The sequence below is a fragment of the Blennius ocellaris genome (genome assembly GCF_963422515.1).
Source record: "Blennius ocellaris genome assembly, chromosome: 4".
NCBI lineage: Eukaryota > Metazoa > Chordata > Actinopteri > Blenniiformes > Blenniidae > Blennius > Blennius ocellaris.
This window is the reverse complement of record NC_137653.1, coordinates 1,002,560-1,023,404: the sequence shown is the minus strand read 5'-3', so window position 1 is coordinate 1,023,404 and position 20,845 is coordinate 1,002,560. Positions and strand designations below refer to the sequence as shown.

The 20,845-nt window shown below is 49.5% G+C and overlaps 3 protein-coding genes across 4 annotated transcripts in view; 1 reads left to right on the top strand and 2 right to left on the bottom strand.

The window, feature by feature from the left end:
* The window catches only part of dennd6a (DENN/MADD domain containing 6A), a 342,604-nt gene that overhangs the window by 99,451 nt on the left and 222,308 nt on the right, over window positions 1-20,845 (bottom strand). The window lies entirely within an intron of this gene.
* LOC308129187 (twinfilin-2-like) lies at window positions 1,428-10,054 on the top strand. The gene is made up of 9 exons (XM_080494997.1): window positions 1,428-1,764; window positions 6,205-6,383; window positions 6,887-6,982; window positions 7,111-7,215; window positions 7,336-7,350; window positions 7,983-8,108; window positions 8,542-8,692; window positions 8,817-8,938; window positions 9,520-10,054. The coding sequence occupies exons 1-9, from the start codon at window positions 1,668-1,670 to the stop codon at window positions 9,676-9,678; spliced, it is 1,050 nt and encodes a 349-aa protein (XP_080351123.1). The 5' UTR covers window positions 1,428-1,667; the 3' UTR covers window positions 9,679-10,054.
* Window positions 19,905-20,845, bottom strand: part of rbbp5 (retinoblastoma binding protein 5) — a 12,798-nt gene continuing 11,857 nt past the window's right edge. For both annotated transcript variants that reach the window (XM_080494989.1, XM_080494990.1), the window contains exon 14: window positions 19,905-20,167. In XM_080494989.1, the coding sequence (XP_080351115.1) occupies window positions 20,115-20,167 (53 nt within the window). In that variant the 3' untranslated portion in view covers window positions 19,905-20,114. The remainder of the gene's footprint in view (window positions 20,168-20,845) is intronic.

The window sequence follows — 20,845 nt, the reverse complement described above, 5'->3', positions numbered from 1 at the left end:
AGGAGATCAGCTCATGCGGCCCCACAATTCCTTGCATGGACAACATTTAAAGGGACCCTCACCAAACTCCCCATGTCAGGGAAAGGAAGCAGGTCATGTAAGTCAATAATCTGCATTGAACAACTTTAAATCATCTAAAACACCAAAGAGCTTTTTATCGTCCATTTTGACGTCACTAATTGAAAATACAGTCCGACTGCCGTACGTGATCGCTTTTCACCAACTGCTTTAGGAAGCCTCCTGACACCTTTCCTCACTCCTTTAGGAAGCCTCCTAACTCCTTTCCTCACTCCTTTAGGAAGCCTGCTATCACCTTTCCTAACTCCTTTAGGAAGCCTCCTGACACCTTTCCTCACTCCTTTAGGAAGCCTCCTAACTCCTTTCCTCACTCCTTTAGGAAGCCTGCTATCACCTTTCCTAACTCCTTTAGGAAGCCTCCTGACACCTTTCCTCACTCCTTTAGGAAGCCTCCTAACACCTTTCCTAACTCCTTTAGGAAGCCTGCTATCACCTTTCCTAACTCCTTTAGGAATCCTCCTAACACCTTTCCTAACACGTTTAGGAAGCCTCCTAACTCCTTTCCTCACTCCTTTAGGAAGTCTCCTAACTCCTTTAGGAAGCCTCCTAACACCTTTCCTAACTCCTTTAGGAAACCTCCTAACACCTTTCCTTAACTCCTTTAGGAAGCCTCCTAACACTTTTTCTTAACTCCTTTAGGAAGCCTCCTAACACCTTTAGGAAGCCTCCTAACTCCTTTCCTCACTCCTTTAGGAAGCCTCCTATCTCCTTTAGGAAGCCTCCTGACACCTTTCCTTAACTCCTTTAGGAAGCCTCCTAACACCTTTCCTAACACCTTTAGGAAGCCTCCTAACTCCTTTCCTCACTCCTTTAGGAAGCCTCCTATCTCCTTTAGGAAGCCTCCTGACACCTTTCCTTAACTCCTTTAGGAAGCCTCCTAACTCCTTTCCTTAACTCCTTTAGGAAGCCTCCTAACTCCTTTCCTTAACTCCTTTAGGAAGCCTCCTAACTCCTTTCCTTAACCCCTTTAGGAAGCAGGCAGCTCAACAGTTGAACTGCCTGCAGCTTTAATTTTTAATTCTTTACTAAAACACAACTTTTTAAGTCCCGTCAGTTTCATCCGCTTGGTTCTTTGCCATGAACCGGAGGAACCGAGGTTCTGATCTGGAATCTTCTTCATCTTCTTCATTTCAGTTTAGTTTTGAAGAAACCCAATGAATCTGTTCCTGAAAAGAGGAGCTGCAGTTTCCTGCTCGGCCGTCGGTAAGTGTGTTTGCAGGTCAGATCCTCCTGCGGCTCCGTGACTCCGGCTGTGTGACGGTATGACGGTATGACGACGTGACGGTCAGACGGTCACTGCCTGGGAGCTAAATTTGGTACGGCGGCGATCAGGTTCCCTCTCTACCCACACATGATACTGTCCTAGTTACTTGAGCGACGACCGTCCGCACAGTCACACAGTCCAGACCAGACCAGACGCTCGCCGGTTCTTCTTCTTCCTCCCCGGTACGACCGGCCGCTCGGACTCTCCTGACTCCTCTTGACTCCTCCTGACTCCTCCTGACTCGGCGCTAGCGGGGCCCCCGGTTCTTCTTCTCCTTGCCCCACGTCTTCAGCTCCAGGCGGGAGGAAGTCGCCGCTGGGCCGCCATGTTTCTGGCTCTTGTGGTGACGCCAGAGCTGAGGCAGTTCCTGGCCCGGGCCAGAGGAGGCGCCGTGCGCCTCATCAAGGTGTGCATCCAAGACGGTGAGTCCGCCGGGGCGGGGGGGGTGGTGGGGAGGGGGGGGCGGCAGGGGGGTTCGGACATCGTCCAACAGGCCAGGTCGCCATCAGTCACACCAGAAACGTCAGTGTCGACTGAAGTCTGAGTGTTGGACCAGATGTTCAGAAGGTCAGAAGCTGGATTTGCACCCAAAACTGGCCAGATGATCCAGATGTGCCCTCTGGTGCCGAACCAGAGCCGAGCCACCAATTCTATCATCAGTGTGTCTGATCATGAAGCAAAAATCTGATGTATGAAAAAGCAAAAAAAGTATGATCTAATTTTCAGTTCTAAAGAACTTGATCAAATTGTTGGTAAGAAAAACAGGAAATAGTGGAAAAATATCACATTTTGGTGGACGGACAATGTTCAGTTTATAAAGGAAGGAATTCAAACACTCTGATTTAAAACAGAGTCAAGACAAGACGGTTTCTTTGTCTTTCTAAATATGTACTTTGATCTCAAGTTGAAATGAACAATTTAAATGCAAAATGTTTCTCCACATTCTTGTTTTGCTGTCGTTGTGTCGCTTCGAGCAGCGATCAGAGGAGTTCATGTGGATTTTTGGTTTTTCTTTGATGTAAAATTGATAGAACCGGTCCTGCACTACACGCTTTCAACCACAAGATGGTGTATTGAGCAGTGTCGATAGCATGACAAGCAGAAACACAACCTGGACCGCTGGATATAAACCAACGAAGAAGAAGAGGGTCAGCGGTCCTAAAATGACTCAACGCTGCCACCCAGTGTACAACATAGGCATGACTTCAATTTGACCGAGTACTACTGCAACGGTGTTTTCAGAAGCCTTGATAATATTTGTATTTTTTAAACATTGAAAGCGATGTGATTACGTATCTCAAAGGAAGGAGTTGAAAATAGCCGAATTATGTGGAAATGAAAGCGAAGAAATCAGCGAGATAGAAAAGTAGAAAAGCAACATAACGAAAATAGAAAAACACTTTTTAAAAGAGGAATCAGGATGAAACTTTCAACATCAGGGGTTTGTTGTTTGTTGGATTTGCTCAGTTCTAAAAGTTGCTGAATGGGAAGTTGGAGAATCTGTTTCTCAGAAACTAAAGTCTAAGAGTCACGACGGTCCAGACGTCCAGGGCTGGGAGCGAGGACCCCCCGGAGGTCCAGGCTGGGGGTGAAGACTGTCCTTCCAGAGGACATGAGCAGCTGTGCCGCGGCAACAGGCGCCGGACGCGTCAGCTGACGACCGGTGGAACGTGTCCAGTGAGGCCACGGGGTTTCTGGGTAGCTCATGACGGCGTCCAGCTGAAATGTTCAGGACGTGTTTACGTCTGGGACCGTCTTTGTGTCTCTCACGTCCAATGTTTGATCCTGTATTTGGGGAGTTGGTGTCACCAGAGGCGAGGCTGCCGGGAGAGACGGATGGACAGACGGATGGACAGACAGATGGACAGACAGATGGACAGACGGATGGACAGAGTCACTGAGGCCCGATAAAGAAGCTGCTTTCATCTCAGCCGGCGTCCCCTATTTGGAGAGACAGGTGACCCGACCTGGACGGACGCCACCGTTTGTCTTGATGTCAGAGGGAGAAACAAGGTCGCTGAGGCGGACTTCATCATCGTCCTCCTGAACCTGGATGTCTCATCGTCGTCCTCCTGAACCTGGTTGTCTCATCATCGTCCTCCTGAACCTGGATGTCTCATCGTCGTCCTCCTGAACCTGGTTGTCTCATCATCGTCCTCCTGAACCTGGATGTCTCATCGTCGTCCTCCTGAACCTGGATGTCTCGTCGTCGTCCTCCTGTACCCAGTGTCTCACCGTCGTCCTCCTGAACCTGGATGTCTCATCATCGTCCTCCTGAACCTGGATGTCTCATCATCGTCCTCCTGAACCTGGATGTCTCGTCGTCGTCCTCCTGTACCCAGTGTCTCACCGTCGTCCTCCTGAACCTGGATGTCTCGTCGTTGTCCTCCTGAACCTGGATGTCTCGTCGTCGTCCTCCTGAACCTGGATGTCTCATCTTCGTCCTCCTGAACCTGGATGTCTCATCATCGTCCTCCTGAACCTGGATGTCTCGTCGTTGTCCTCCTGAACCTGGATGTCTCGTCGTCGTCCTCCTGAACCTGAATGTCTCATCGTCGTCCTCCTGAACCTGGATGTCTCATCATCGTCCTCCTGAACCTGGATGTCTCATCGTCGTCCTCCTGTACCCAGTGGCTCACCGTCGTCCTCCTGAACCTGGACGTCTCATCGCCGTCCTTTAGAACCTGGATGTCTCACGGTTGTCCTCCTGAATGTCTCACCGCCGTCCTCCTGAAGCTGGACATCTCATCGTCGTCCTCCTGAACCTGAACGTCTCACCATCGTCCTCTTGAACCTGAACGTCTCACCATCGTCCTCATGAACCTGAATGTCTCACCGTCGTCCTCCTGTACCCGGTGTCTCACCATCGTCCTCTTGAACCTGAACGTCTCACCATCGTCCTCATGAACCTGAATGTCTCACCATCGTCCTCCTGTACCCGGTGTCTCACCGTCGTCCTCCTGAACCTGGGCATCTCTGAACCTGGACGTGTCACAGTTGTCTTCCTGAACCTGGATGTCTCATCGCCGTCTTTTAGAATCTGGATGTCTCATCGTCGTCCTCCTGAACCTGAATGTCTCACCGTCGTCCTCCTGAATGCCTCACCATCGTCCTCCTGAACCTGGATGTCTCATCGCCATCTTTTAGAATCTGGATGTCTCATCGTCGTCCTCCTGAACCTGAATGTCTCACCGTCGTCCTCCTGAATGTCTTACCATTGTCCTCCTGAATCTGAATGTCTCACCGTCGTCCTCCTGAACCTGGGCATCTCTGAACCTGGACGTGTCACAGTTGCCTTCCTGAACCTGGATGTCTCATCGCCGTCCTCCTGAATGTCTCACCATTGTCCTCCTGAACCTGAATGTCTCACCGTCGTCCTCCTGAACCTGAATGTCTCACCGTCGTCCTCCTGAACCTGGGCATCTCCGAACCTGGACGTGTCACAGTTGTCTTCCTGAACCTGGATGTCTCACCGTCGTCCTCCTGAACCTGGATGTCTCATCGCCATCTTTTAGAATCTGGATGTCTCATCGCCATCTTTTAGAATCTGGATGTCTCATCGTCGTCCTCCTGAATGTCTCACCGTCGTCCTCCTGAACCTGGACGTCTCTGAACCTGGACGTCTCACTGCGGCGGAGATAAAACAAACTCCAGTGTAACAACTTGGAGCCATAAAGGCCGAGAGCAGCTGGAAAGTGAGCAGAGCAGGAATGTGTGGAGGCTGAAAATAGAAACATGGCCCAAGGGACATTTAGGACCCGACCCCCCCCAGACCTCCCCCCCAGACCCCCCCAACCTGACGGGCATTCTGTAAATATTGTCTCAGCGAGGCCGTCCTCTACCGGCTCTGGTTTGATCGTTGAAGACGTGAGATTTCAGATCAAATCCACGAGTTCAGACTCGTCGTGGTGATTTGGGTTCTGAGACGTCCAGCAGGTGGACAAAAACACATTCACGTACGTAGTCGTACTCACGTACGCTATAGTTGCAGTAATACAACGTGGGACCAGCTTAATCCTTCGTAACGGTGGCAGAAGTACTCTCATCGGTTACTTCAGTAAAAATACTGATTATAGGTGAAACAGCATGACGTGACTTGTTTTTAGATTAAATTGCTGAAAGGAAATGTTTCATAGTGACGAACCGTGATCTGCACCACATTCACTGAATAACTAAAAAAAACAATCGACAGTGACTCACTACTGCCATCTAACGCAAAAATGTGACACTGCATGGATGTTCTACCTTTAGATCAGTGTTTTTCAACCTTTTTGAGCCAAGACACACTTTTTTGTTTGGAAACATCTGGAGTCACACCACCACCCGGAAATGTTAAAACGTTAAAATCTGTAGCCTCTATTAACAATATAAAGTCTTTCTCATCACAGTTTGATCAACAGGAATCCAGTAAATCCAGAAAGCAAGGACTTTTTTTAATAGTGCCTCCCTCAGTGTGAAACCTGGACCTGATGGATGAAGAGCTGAGATCCTGGTTTTCAAAAACTTCTCCATCACTGTCACTGACACAGTACTTTGATACAAGATGGTAGCAGGAGGTGGAGATGAACCACACTGACGTCTGTCACTTTACATTTCACCGGCAAAGTTCTGTGCTGCCCTCTAGTGGTGAAGAGTATTTATACATGATTACTCTGCAACACACTGTCGCTGTGAGAGCAAATGGTTTTTTTAGAAAAAAATGTGAAATGTGATAATTTCCCACGGCTCAGCTGACGATCTGGAGGAAACACCAGTGGATGTGTTGGGCCAAGTAAGGGGGGTGGGGTTAGGGTGAGGCGGAGCCATGGGGGGCGGAGCCTCCGGCGGTACGTGATGATGATGAGTGGTGGTCTGACCTTCAGAGCAGCTGGTGTTGGGGGCCTACCGGGAGCCGGAGCTGAGCTGGGACCAGGACTATGACCACTTCCTGCTCCCCCTGCTGGACGAGCGGGAGCCGTGCTACCTGCTGTACCGCCTGGACTCCCAGAATGCACTGGGGTACGAGTGGGTCTTCATCTCCTGGTCGCCCGAGGACTCGCCAGTAAGACTCCCGTCCCCTGTGTGAAATGAATGAAAAGTTACAACTTGCATGATAGCGTCACTAGCATGATAGCCGCTAGCTCAGATCGACGCTAACTAGCCTGTCGGGTAGCTCCATCACTGTGAAACACTGAGCGTCTCCATGGCAACAGACGCTGCTCTCCTTTGATCACCTCCTCTCCTCCTCCCCTCCTAACCTCCTCTCCTCCTCACCTCCTCCCCTCCTAACCTCCTCACCTCCTCACCTCTTCTCCTCCTCACTTCCTCTCCTCCCCTCTTCCCCTCCTCTCCTCCTCACTTCCTCTCCTCCTCCCCTCCTCCTCACCTCCTCACCTCCTCCCCTCCTCTCCTCCTCTCCTCCTCCCCTCCTCCCCTCCTGTCCTCCTCACCTCCTCCCCTCCTCTCCTCCTCTCCTCCTCCCCTCCTCCCCTCCTCTCCTCCTCACCTCCTCCCCTCCTGTCCTCCTCCCCTCCTCTCCTCCTCCCCTCCTCTCCTCCTCTGCAGGTGAAACAGAAGATGCTGTACGCCGCCACTCGGGCCACGGTGAAGAAGGAGTTTGGCGGCGGCCACGTGAAGTACGAGGTGTTCGGCACCGCTGAGGTCAGAACCGTTCGAACCCCCCCCGCCTCCGTCACCCCCCACCCCCCGCCTCCGTCACCCCCCACCCCCCGCGTCCGTGAGGCGTTTGGCCTTTAAAGCGCTTGTCGTTCTGCGCTGCGGCGCCGCAGGAGGACGTGTGCCTGCTGGGGTACCGGCGCCACGTAACGTCCTGCTCCGCCCCGGCGCCGCTCACGCCGGCGGAACAGGAGCTGCAGAGGATCAAGATCACAGAGGTGAGAGGTCAAGCGTGTCATCATGCCGACTCACTCGAGAGCCCAGGCCTTTTTTTTTTAACACGCCTCTTCAAAGTGTCAGGAATATAACCTGCTGCTTTTGGTTTTTTTGTCCCTCAGGGTCGAGTTAAACAGGTACGTTGGTCGCGTCTTTCACTTACATGCACTGAAACATCACATTTGACCATTTTTGCTAATATAAGCTTTCATCACTGACAGAATTCATCATCACATCGTCACACTCCATGTTATTTTAGGCCCCGTTTCCATGGCAACGGTGTGCTGATCCACTGTGAAGTTTCCCAAAGTGGAAAGATTCTTTCACAGTCGCTAATCCATCCTGCAGAGCCTGACGGAGGCGGAGCCTGTTCCTGAGCTCCTCCTCCTCCCTCCTGCTCCTCCCCCTCCCTCCCCCTCCCTCCTGCTGCAGTAAACCAACATGGCCGCCCCGCCGGGGTCTGACTGGCGGCCCTTTTCTAGTTTCATCCTCCGGATCAGTAGTTTAATGGTGACGCTCTCTCCGATCCTGTCACATTTATAGCGTCTTGTTCTCTGCACACATTCGTGATTAAAACCAGCAGCAGCGCCCTCCGGTGGCCCGGCAGACTAACTACATCGTCGTCGGCGTGTCTGCAGTGGAAACGGCGCTCCTTTTCTAAAGCGTTGTCATGGAAACGGGTCCTCACACTCAGCCCAGTGCGAGTGATCGCACACGGTGGGTCACCGTTAAAGGCCCGGACGGACTGAGAGCATGCTGCCCCCTGCAGGTGAAGGCGGAGATCAGCGTGGAGAGCAAGCATCAGACGCTCCAGGGTCTGGCCTTCCCCCTGCAGGAGGCGGCCCGGGGGGCCCTGCAGCAGCTCGCCCTGCAACGCGTCAACTACGTCCAGCTGGTGAGCAACAACCACAAGAAAACACCGGATACCAACTTGTAGTTCTCTGTGTTTAAGATCGCAGTACTCTGGCAACGCACCTGGGAAAACTACTTTTTTTTTTGTAAATATAAACACAAATAACCACTGGGGTATAAAATGATGAATTGTTAAGAAGGGGTGGGTGTAAATGAGCTTTCGCTTCATCCTTCTCCTTTGGGACATCAATTATCAACGACTTATTTTCAGCTTGACTCTGTCATGTTTATTTGTTGTGTGTTTTTACTCAAGCTTGTTATTGTTGCTTTGAACAACCTGGTATAATAACACATCTCCGACATGAACTTTTCGACCGATCGGCCTTCTTGAAGCAGGAAACGGACGACAGAAGATTCATTTAAACACCAACGTCGGTCTGACGTCTGCGACTGAGCGAGTGCCCGTTGTGTTTCAGAGGCTGGACGTGGAGAAGGAAACCATCGATCTGGTTCACTGTCACCCAACAGGGACCGCAGAGCTGCCCAGCAGGGTGCCGAGGGACACGCCCAGATACCACTTCTTCCTCTATAAACACTCCCACGAAGGAGACTACCTGGAGTCTGTGGGTACGGAGCAGTGTGTGTGTGTGTGTGTCGGTAGCCCTACATCTATTTACATGTATTTAGATGTGGTTTAAATCTATCCATCTATCCATCCATCCATCCATCTCTCTCTCCGTCTACGACGCAGTGTTCATCTACTCCATGCCGGGTTACAGCTGCAGCATTAAGGAGCGAATGCTTTACTCCAGCTGCAAGAGTCGACTGCTGGAGGAGGTGGAGAAGGACTACCGCCTGGAGGTCGCCAAAAAGGTAACGGATGGACTGAACCTGGAGGCTCGCCAGCTGGGTGGCGGCCATCTTTGTTAGTGTGTGACCGCGCCAGTGTAGGACCGAGACGCCTTGACAGTGGATAGATAGATAGATAGATAGATAGATAGATAGATAGATAGATAGATAGATAGATAGATAGATAGATAGATAGATAGATAGATAGATAGATAGATAGATAGATAGATAGATAGATAGATAGATGAAACTCTCAATACAACTTCGAAATATCCAACTAACTTCATATTATCTTTAGAGAATGGCCGCCTGCATGTGAATTGTTACTTCCTGTCACTTCCTGTCACTTCCTGCTACTTTCTGTCACTTCTTGTCACTCCCTGTCACTTCCTGTAAATTACTGTCACTTCCTGTTATTCCCTGTCACTTCTGTCACTTCCTGTCACTTCTGTCACTTCCTGTCACTCCCTGTCACTTCTTGTTACTTTCTGTCACTTCCTGTTATTCCCTGTCACTTCTGTCACTTCCTGTCACTCCCTGTCACTTCTTGTTACTCCCTGTCACTCCCTGTCACTTCTTGTTACTCCCTGTCACTTCCTGTACAGTTGGAGATCGACGATGGAGACGAGCTGACTGAACAGTTCCTCTACGACGAGGTTCATCCTAAGCAACACGCCCACAAACAGGCCTTCGCCAAGCCGCGGGGTCCCGCAGGGAAGAGGGGCCACAAGCGCCTCATCAAGGGGATTGGAGAGACCCTGTAGGGGGGGTCTGTGGCCCCTGGCCTTCCTCCTCCTCCTCCTCCTCCTCCTCCTCCTCCTCCCAGACCCTCCGTCCAGTGTTTCCTCTGATGTTTGTGAACTGAAACACTTGTGATTTGATCAAAAAAAGACTTGATTTGAATGTAAATGTGTTCTAATAGGTTGCGTTCAGGGTTTTGATGTCTGACAAACGACAAAAACAAACTTCCTTTTGCTTTGTCATTCAGTATCTAACACTTTAGAAAATACTTGTAAATGCACAGTGAAACCTTTCATATAGTCTCCCGTGCTAGTTTCTTTTTTTATTGACAATGTTTGTAAGAAAAAGAAAAAAAAAAACATAAAAGGGAAAGTTCAAATAAAACTTTGTTTATACTGAGTTATTTAATCTCTGGATCTGTTTTCATGCAGCTTTAGTGGTGTGTGTGTGTGTGTGTGTGTGTGTGTGTGTGTGTGTGTGTGTGTGTGTGTGTGTGTGTGTGTGTGTGTGTGTGTGTGTGTGTGTGTGTGTGTGTGTGTCAATAAAACATATTTAGACACACAATATTTTAATAACATTCCGGTTCTAACTGGTTTGGTTCAATAGGAGCATTTACACAAGTAAATAGTTAAAATCAGTCCACTGTAAACAATGGCATATGATGCCGGTGTTTCGGATGAACTGGTTTCCCTGTTAAATGGTGACCAACGTCCTTGAGGATTTCATGGACATCTTCTCCCTCAAACTGTCCCTCAAGTCCTGAACGTGGACATTTTGCTGGACACGTCACAGCGTCCCTCTGGTGGAGGGACGCTGTGACATCTGATTTTTGGCCTTTTTGTGTGCAGTTTGTTGAGCTTTTCTTCCTACAATCCAACAAATGAGGTCAAGTTGTATAAAAGAAGTGACGTATGACGTTGACTCGTCTCCACGACAAACACAAACAACAGTCAGACGATTCCGTCAGACCAAAACGTGTCCAAGCCGTTTCCCAAGAGACCAAAGCTTCCCTACTACGTATCCTAAATTGTAAGGCAGCAGGCCTTACAATTTAGGATACGTAGTAGGGAAGCACCCATCCAGGTTTTTTTCACTTCCGATCCGATCCCGATACCCAAATCTGAATATCTGCCGATACCGATATTATTCCAGTACCAGAGCTGTGTTTGCTTTAATATTACTATGATTATTGTTAATTTTATATGAGGCTGTAATAAACTCTAAACTCTTTTCAATTCTCAGCTTTTGTTTTTTTTACAAATTATAGTCATTTTAGTTTTGGGATTTTTTTCCCCCATTTCCTGTGGTTTTAATAATTGTTTTTAGTTATTGTGCCTGTTTTTCAGAGCCCATTTCAGCCAGGAGTTAAGAATCCTTTAAAAAAATGACTCTGTTGTGTATAAATAGAATACAAATAAGGAGAAAAGATTCATTGATGCATATTTAGTGAAAGTTTCAGGAAGCTGCTACAGAAGAGCAGCAGGTTGCAGAACTTGGACTAACGTTCGACTCCTCTGGGTTCCTCACGTGAACCGAGCTGTAGGACTTCAGCACTGATCCATGAAGACACAGCAGGGGGTCCTAACTACTGCCACACTTCAGTTAAGACACTTTAAGAAACTTCACAAGCTTCCATGAGGGAACAGATATGTTCATCTATCCCCAACTGTGTCTGTCCACATATCTCTGCTGCTTTATTTCTCCGTCCAGACAACTCACAGTTTACTGTGTGCCTTCACTTATCACTCCTGCTAACTGCAGTTTCATCACAACATTTAGTTGCGTTTACGTCCTAAATGGCTGAATTTTGTCACGTGGGTGAAAAGCCTCAAAACGGTGTGCATCAGCCTGCACTAATAAGTAGGACATGGTTGATAGGTGTCATTATATCAGTATTAGTGAGAGTGAGAGTTGTTGTATAGTTATGTTGGGAGCAATTCAAGTAAGATCAGCTCAAAGTTTATGTTGCTCATTTTTTTTAAATCTTTGTTCCATGTGTTGGTTTATTTAGACCCGTACTGGTATTTTTTATCATACTGCATTACTGTATTTTTACAACCTGACTGGGATTTCTGTGTTATTATCGGTGCATCCAAATTAGAGAAAGTTTAATGGTTATGAGGGAGATGGAATATCTTATATATAACATACTGCAATGAATCACTTGGATGCTTGTCAGTTTGCATTCATCAATGAGAGATCAGTACATTTAAACAAATACTAATGATTCTGATTTAAATATTTTTTCAGATGCAGTGTTCAATCAGAATGTCACGTCATCGTAGCAGCGAATGCGTGGGCATGGAGCATTCATATGCACACCCGACAATGCACACAGCATCTGTGCTGACCACGGATCCAGAGACCGTAAAGGAATTGAGTGTCGCATGTCTGCATGCAGAACACTCCTATGACTCATCAATCAAGTTTGAGATTTTTTATGTAACATAAGCTCAATTTGTTTATTTTTATTCATCTGTATTGCAACAGATCTTCGAGATGCTGAAAGAGATGGAGGAGGTCACGGAAATCAAGAAGGGGGACCTGAGACTCATCGATTACATTTTTGATGTTATGCTTCCAGAATTAAGACGATCAATCGAATGGAGGACATCATAGAAGTAGCGAAGCACACTTCCCGTCAGGTGGGGAGGTTGTGGAGAACGCAATGTGAGTTAGCTGCGGGACAAATCCCATCATTGACTTTGTGAAAGTGGCGATATTTACTTCTAACGCGACAAATGTTTCTGCAAACAAACACATAAGTGAGTTACAGTATTTATGGTTCCTCAGCTTGCGGAGCTTTGTGAACATTAACACCGTCATTGTTCCTCGACTCCGTGGACATCAAACGCGTTTAATTGGCTAATCTCACAACATGAGAAGATGAAAGCGTCATGACATCCTTTCATGTGGCCTGATAAGATCACATCTTGAGAACTTGAAAGCCTTCTGACGTCATATGTGTCTTTGATGTCACTACAGTATAAATAGATGCCGACAACTTCAGAAGCACACAACTTCAACTCGAGAACAAGTGAACAAGCTAGTGTTTACAAACTACATTTTGGATTTGAGTCATGGCCTCATTTGTGCAGAATCAGAACCTCTGTGATGAGAAGAAGAACCTCTGTGATGAGAAGAAGGCTCTCCGTGATGACATAGAGACCACTCGCAGTGAGAAGGAGGCTGGTGGTGGTGGTGGTGGTGGTGGTGGTCCTGGTGGTCCTGGTGGTCCTGGTGGTCCTGGTGGTCGTGGTGGTCCTGGTGGTCCTGGTGGTCCTGGTGGTCCTGGTGGTCCTGGTGGTGGTGGTGGTGGTGGTGGTGGTGGTGGTCCTGGTGGTCCTGGTGGTCCTGGTGGTCCTGGTGGTCCTGGTGGTCCTGGTGGTCCTGGTGGTCCTGGTGGTCGTGGTTGTCGTGGTGGTCCTGGTGGTGGTGGTGTTTTGGATCCTTTCTCTGTAGCTATCTGTAGCTATCTCAGGGGGCGGCGCGTGGGAGGCTAGTTGGGCTACACATAGCAGCATCAAAAACACAGGGTTAGGTTTAGTACAAAAAAGAAGAAAAAAAAGGGTTAGGGTTAGGATTAGTACAAAAAAGAAAAAAAATTAAAGCTGCAAGCAGCATTGGATGGGACCTCGCAAAAGACTGCCCGTCGGGGTGGGCACAGTCCTCTAGACCGGTTAATTATCAGTTTTTAAGTTAAAAAAAAAGTTTAAAAAATTTATGAATTTTATTTCGAAAAAACGGCGTCAAAACCAGCTAATTAGCTAGTGATTCTTGACCGCAGTGCGCTCATTAGGCCACCTACCAAATTTCGGCTCAATCAGACAATGTTTGCTCGCATGGTAACAGGCATGCTAAGCTGCAAGCTAGCCAAGCTGCCTGAAAATGTCTGTGGGGTACTCCTCAGGTTGCCCCGATCCCGAATATGGTCTTACTTCAATTCTAGTGTGAATGACACTACACTTATGGAACAATTAAGGTTTTTCAAAAACTTCCACCGACATGAATTTGCGGTCCTTTGTCAGTTGTGTACAGATTACAAAAGGAACCTGGCCTTTAACAAACTGCTGCATAAGCCAGCAGGTCAGCCCATAGAGCAGCACTGTAATGTCCCTCCTAGCCAGGCTGTCAATCACACAGCAGTGATGAATCTGAAGCTACAGGAAGCTGCCCATATATGGAGTGATGCACTGACCAATCACAGTGGAGAATTTCACAGCTGCACCAGGCGCGGACACTCTGACGTTAGAGTGAGAGAGATCGAAGATGATTTCCAAGATTTTTGAAACAACTGGTGTGAATCCATACTTATCGGGGGAGTATGTGGATAAAAATACCATACTTTTGTAGGAATTTTTGTCCTCTTTCAGACTGTGTGGGTTTGGAAGCAGTCAGAGGTAAACTTTGGACACCAGGGGGCGCTGTTTGGCCTTTGGAGGCCCCGCACTCATCCAGGCACTCTTATGACCCTCAGTGACCCTCACCACTACCTACTGGCGAAATTCTATATTGTATTTCGAATGTTTCTTATTATTATTATTCTGCTATATTTGTTTTTTTTCACCGGGGGGGAACTTGGAACCGGGATGGGACCCGGGGGGGGCTTCTGGGAACCGGGACGGGACCCGGGGGGGGCTTCTGGGAACCGGGACGGGACCCGGGGAATCTCTGGGACGGGACCCGGGGGGAACTTCTTGGAACCGGGACGGGACCCGGGGCGGCTTCTGGGAACCGGGATGGGACCCGGGGGGGAACTTCTTGGAACCGGGACGGGACCCAGGGGGAAGTTCTTGGAACCAGGACGGGACCCGGGGGGGACTTCTTGGAACCGGAACGGGACCCGGGGGGGGCTTCTGGGAACCGGGACGGGACCCGGGGAATCTCTGGGACGGGACCCGGGGGGAACTTCTTGGAACCGGGACGGGACCCGGGGCGGCTTCTGGGAACCGGGATGGGACCCGGGGGGGAACTTCTTGGAACCGGGACGGGACCCGGGGGGAAGTTCTTGGAACCAGGACGGGACCCGGGGGGGACTTCTTGGAACCGGAACGGGACCCGGGGGGGGCTTCTTGGAACCGGGACGGGACCCAGGGAATCTCTGGGATGGGACCCGGGGGGAACTTCTTGGAACCGGGACGGGACCCGGGGCGGCTTCTGGGAACCGGGATGGGACCCGGGGGGGAACTTCTTGGAACTGGGACGGGACCCGGGGGGGATGTCTTGGAACCGGGACGGGACCCAGGGGGGCTTCTGGAACCGGGATGGGACCCGAGGGGAACTTCTTGGAACCGGGACGGGACCCGGGGAATCTCTGGGGGGGCTTCTTGGAACCGGGACGGGACCCGGGGAATCTCTGGGGGGGCTTCTTGGAACCGGGACGGGACCCGGGGAATCTCTGGGGGGGGCTTCTTGGAACCGGGACGGGACCCGGGGAATCTCTGGCGTCTGGAAACAGGAACGGGGACCACCCCGGGGAGGGCACTCACTCCCCGGGGAGGACAACACCGACTCACCTGTGGCAGCAGCCAACAGGAGGACTAGGCAGCACGGACTGGAAAATAGACAATCCTCTCGCACCGGACCCACCTCAGTGCAGGGCTTAAGAATGCGAGGCAATCAATCAGGTGATTGCCTGCAGGAGTGCCAGAGAGGATCCGGTGCTGGAGCGAGGTGTGTGATTCCTAACAGTACCCCCCCCTCAACGGTCGCCACCTGGCGACCTACCCGGCTTGTCCGGTTGCTCGGCGTAGAGCCCCGAGAGCATCCGGGGGGGCTGGAGGAGACTGGGACCGGGGCATCTGGGGCTTGGAGCGTGGTGCTTGAGGTCCGCTGGGTTCATCCTTTGGCGAGAGGATTCTGTCATGGCTGGGAGCCGGCGCGTGGAGCTGGAACCCAAAAGCAGACCTCAAAGCAGAGAATTGGGTGTAAATTTCAGTTTTATTGCGCAAACAGGGAAAGGGGAGCTGGAACGGTGACGGGACCCGGGGAATCTCTGGGGGCTTCTTGGAACCGGGACGGGACCCGGGGAATCTCTGGGGGGCTTCTTGGAACCTGGACGGGACCCGGGGGGAACTTCTTGGAACCGGGACGGGACCCGGGGGGAGAACTTCTTGGAACCGGGGCGGGACCCGGGGGGGACTTCTTGGAACCGGGACGGGACCCGGGGGGGCTTCTGGAACCGGGACGGGACCCGGGGGGAACTTCTTGGAACCGGGACGGGAACCGGGAGGAACTTCTTGGAACCGGGACGGGACCCGGGGAATCTCTGGGACGGGACCGGGGGGGGACTTCTTGACTTCTTTGTAAACACACTGAAAAAGGGGGCGGAGCTACTTTCTCAAATTTGACTGGGGGCGTGGCCTAATTTGCATATGTTGGCTAAGATCAAAGGTTATGACATCATAGTGTCTAACCTTCTAACATTACAGATCAAAACTAACCTGATGATCAAAGGAGCATTTGCCTCTGAACTGATCAACTGCAACCAGAGTGTCACATCCACTTGGAACTCTGCGCATGTGAGCAGCTTTTTTCGTTTTGGGATAGTTCTACACAAAAATATCTCCACAGTTATTCTATTATCTGTCGATATATTGTCACAATTGCATATTGCGACAACAAAGACATAGCGACTGCTGATATAGAAGCCACAGGGTGAGTATTTTGTAACGCTGGGTGGTTTTCATTTGTTTGTGTGAGTGCCAGTTCTGACAATTGTTTGCATTTTGTGACAGTGTTTTGTTTTTATTTTACAGGTATTCGTACTTCGTTTCAACAAACACAAGGAGGAAAATGTCTTCAGGGTCGAAGCAACAAGCAGGTGGACCAGCAATGAAAGGCAAACGCCGTGAAGTTACCAGCGAGTCAGTCCGAGTCCAGGACACGAGTGTGGCAGTGAAACACTACCGCCACCGAAACACTACCGATAATATGGGAGGAGGTCAAGGACAGGGACCGACTCCTCAGAGAGACCCAGAAGGAGGTCAAGGACAGAGACCAAGTTCTCAGAGAGACCCAGGAGGAGGTCAAGGACAGAGACCAAGTTCTCAGAGAGACCCAGGAGGAGGTCAAGGACAGGGACCGAGTCCTCAGAGAGACCCAGGAGCAGGTCCACGAGAAGAGCCAACTCCTCAGAGGGATGCAGGAGGAGGTCCAGGACCTGAGAGACAGACTCCAGTCTCACCAGGATGAGGCTGAAGCGGCTCGCATCACCTTCAACAACCTCCAGGAGCAGTTCCTCGTCCTCCACACAGAACTGAGCCAGAAGGGCGAGGAGGTGGAGAAGCTGACCTCTGTCCTGGAGACCACCAGGGCTGAGAAGGAGGAAGCAGAGGCCACTGTGCAGGAGAGGGACGCAGCTGGAGACACTCTCCGATCAAACCATGAGAGGACAGTGGACCATCTCACCAGGGAACTCACCACCACCAGGCAACAGGGGAAGGACTCCCTCAAGGAGTGGGAGCAGCTCTGGGCCCGTCGAGAGGAGAAGGTGGCTTCAAAGATCTCAGCTCTGAAGGAGGAGCACCGGGAAACACTGACGCTCCTCACAAAGGAGAGAGACGAAGCCACCAGCAACTCCGGGGACCACAAGGTGGCGCTCGTGCAGAGGAACCTGGAATGTGCGGCAGAGCTCCATCAGGTGGAGACCAGGATGAAGGTCATGGAGGCCGACTGGGCGAGGAAGCTTGAAGCTCTGGAGCAACAACTGCAGAGCGAGAGGAGGCTGAAGGAGGAGCAGGTCCAGCAGAACCAGGAGCTGCAGGAAAGGTCCAGACAGGCAGAGGACGCCTGGACGGCCAAGGAGGAAGGATGGATGGAGGACCAGAGGAGGACCAAACTGGACATCCAGGTTCTCATCGACCAGGTCATCAAGCTGACGGATCTGGCCTCCAAGACTGACCGGGAGAAGGCCAAGATGAAGAAGGAAGAGAAGAAAGCACAGAAGGCCGCCTGGAGAGAGAGGAAAGAGAAGAGAGAGAGGAGAGAAGGAGTGAAGGTGCCTAGCTTGGAGTGACCTACTAGACTGTTTGGTCTACTAGACTGTTTGGTGTGGTCTACTAGACTGTTTGGTCTACTAGACTGTTTGGTGTGACCTACTGGACTGTTTGGTCTACTAGACTGTTTGGTGTGACCTACTGGACTGTTTGGTGTGGCCTACTAGACTGTTTGGTGTGGTCTACTAGACTGTTTGGTCTACTAGACTGTTTGGTGTGACCTACTAGACTGTTTGGTGTGACCTACTAGACTGTTTGGTATGGTCTACTAGACTGTTTGGTGTGACCTACTAGACTGTTTGGTATGGTCTACTAGACTGTTTGGTGTGACCTACTAGACTGTTTGGTATGGTCTACTAGACTGCTTGGTGTGGTCTACTAGACTGTTTGGTGTGACCTACTGGACTGTTTGGTCTACTAGACTGTTTGGTGTGGTCTACTAGACTGTTTGGTGTGACCTACTAGACTGTTTGGTCTACTAGACTGTTTGGTCTACTAGACTGTTTGGTATGGTCTACTAGACTGTTTGGTCTACTAGACTGTTTGGTGTGGTCTACTAGACTGTTTGGTCTACTAGACTGTTTATTCTGCTTATTTTTTCCCACCCTCCATCTTTAATTAAATAAATAATTATATAATAATTTGCTTTTCCTGTCATGATTTTCCCAAATTGTATAATGAACCACAATCAACATCCTGCCAACAGATAACATTGTTAAATCTGTGTATATTTGTTATATATGATTTGCTTTGTTAGTAATATTAAATAAATAAGTGAAACTGGTTAAAGTTTAAACTTTCTAAACTGAAGACCAGTGAACGTGAGACAATTCTTTAAAATCTTTATGTATGACGTCATTAAGTGGTCAATAGATTTCATTAATATTTTATAAAGTGCTCCAGCTGGTCCCGACACCACTTTACTCTGTTAACCACTGACGGAGGCGCAGTTCACAGATATAAATACTAGATACTGCACAGCCTATCAGCGTCTGTTGATGCGAGGTGCCTAAAGCGCCGCCATCTTGGGGAGGTCTCCCGCTTGTGCGAACAGGAGTGGATTTTCTCGCCTGGGAACCTTCCGTTTCGCTCCAACGGGAGACCTATCCAAGATGGCGGCGCTGTAGGCACGTCACAGGCGGCGCAGTTCATAGATGCTATGCTAACCGGAGGCTACAGAGCCCGTTACTCCGCCTGCGCAGCTTTCCTCCTCCCTCCCCCCTCTCCCACCCCTTGTAAACAAACATGGCGGCCGGCGGTGGTACGAGTCACGGTCAGAATTCTAGTTTTATCCTCCATGTCAGTAGTTTAATGGTCGAGACTCACCCTGATAGCGTCCGATGATCATCAGTCCACCAGGACGTCCTGTTCTCTGCAGTTTCTTCACCTTTACAGCGTTTTGTTCTCTGCACACGTCTGTGGTTTCATTACAAAATCAAGAAACAGCGCCCCCGCATGGTCCGGAAGACTAACTTACACCGCGGTTTCTGCTTCTGCAGTGGAAAAATACTTTTTCTTTTTTTCTTTTCTTTTATAACGGATTAGTTGTTGTCACGTGAAACGTTGTTGTGTAAACAGGGTGCGAAACATCAGATTGTCCTCAGTGGACGGACTTTAACAACAACAAAAGAAACCCCAACAGAATATTGGACCTTAAATTAATATTTTTTTTTCTCTGTTTTAGTCTAATACTTGGTGTGTAATCAGTCCAGTAGTGGAGCTTTAAAGATTCAGATGACCTGGATCAAGAAGCAAACCATTGCCACATGTTTTGGGGGTGTTCGGAGCTGAATAAATTCTGGGGTGATTTACATAAGATAATGGAAGAAATATTTAACACAAAGCTGCCTAACCATTTTAAAACTTTCTTCCTGGGAAGAGATGTTTACATCCTTGGAAACCTGAATAAATATTTATTTAGATTAATGGTAACAGCAGCAAAGAAAAACATCACAAGAAGATGGACAAACCCTGAAAAATGTAGAACTTTGTATTTTTGTATTTTATTTTTATACATCCCTGTTTTTGTTTAAAAAAAAAAAAGCATTGAGATCTTGTATTCAAATGCATCAATGTTATGATTGTTCTACATTCGCGATGTACAGCAACAAATATCATTTTCTAATGTATGTATGTATATATGCATTGTGATACTCTGAAAATTAAAAAAAAAAAAAGAAAGAAAAAAGATTCAGATGACCACCGCCACAGTTCATTTATTTACAAATGTTTTAATACGTATAAAAACAAGAAAAGACGCACGCGCGCACACACACACACACACACACACACTCAGTCAGGGTGGTTCTATACAAGATGAATTCTCCGTCTATACGGGCAGGAGCGAGTCGTTTCCGTGACCCGCTGGGTGCTGAAGAGAGGAAGCTGCTCAGTGTCTCTGACGGGGTCAGTACACCCCACCCCCCCCTGGGGTCATGGGGTCAGTCCACCCCCCCCTGGGGTCAGTCCATCCCCCCGATGTCGTGCTGCTTGTAGGACTGGGCCACCAGACCCCCTGTGGAGAAACAGCAGCGGTCAGTCAAACCCCAGACGCTGCTCAGCCTCACTATTAGACGTCAATCAATCAATACGTTCAGTAGAATCGTAGTAACAAATTGAACAAGTGCGTGTAAATACATTTTTGGGAACTACGTTTAATATAAATCTCAGTTAGAAGCCGCATATAAATATCTTGGAAGTCAAAATTGGCCAAAAAAATGTAAATAATTTACTGGCATAATGTGTAAAATCGGATCAAAATGAGGTCAAAATTCACCAATGATGCTGGGAAATAATTTGCCGTGGAAAAACGATGTGTCTTTGTGTTTTTGTGATTTGAAATGCTTCAAATCAATTAACAAGTGAAAAAAAAATGCCAACGGAAGCGGCGCTGCAGACAAACATGGACGCCACACGTAAAGCCCAAAGGAGCGAGGCGGGAGTGGGAGCAGGAGGGTCAAAGGTCAAGCAGGAAGGCGATGCAGACGAGTCGGCGAGCCCGCGCTGAGGGGTGGGGGTGGGGGTTGGGGGTTGGGGGTTGGGGGGTGGGGCGCCGCCCGGCACGTCGACGCCCCGTCTGCCAACCGCAGCCCGGAGCCCCGGCGTTCACGCCGCCACGCGTTAGTGAGGAGCGAGGCTGCAGTTAGCAGAGGAAACACCAGGGGGAGCCAGCGTCACAAGGGGGGGGGGCAAC

Coding starts and splice junctions, on each gene's coding strand:
- LOC308129187 (XM_080494997.1), top strand. CDS start 1,668: ATGTTTCTGGCTCTTGTGGTGACGCCAGAGCTGAGGCAGTTCCTGGCC. Junction 8,109..8,541: donor GCGTCAACTACGTCCAGCTG/GTGAGCAACAAC, acceptor GTTGTGTTTCAG/AGGCTGGACGTGGAGAAGGA. Junction 8,939..9,519: donor GCCTGGAGGTCGCCAAAAAG/GTAACGGATGGA, acceptor CTTCCTGTACAG/TTGGAGATCGACGATGGAGA.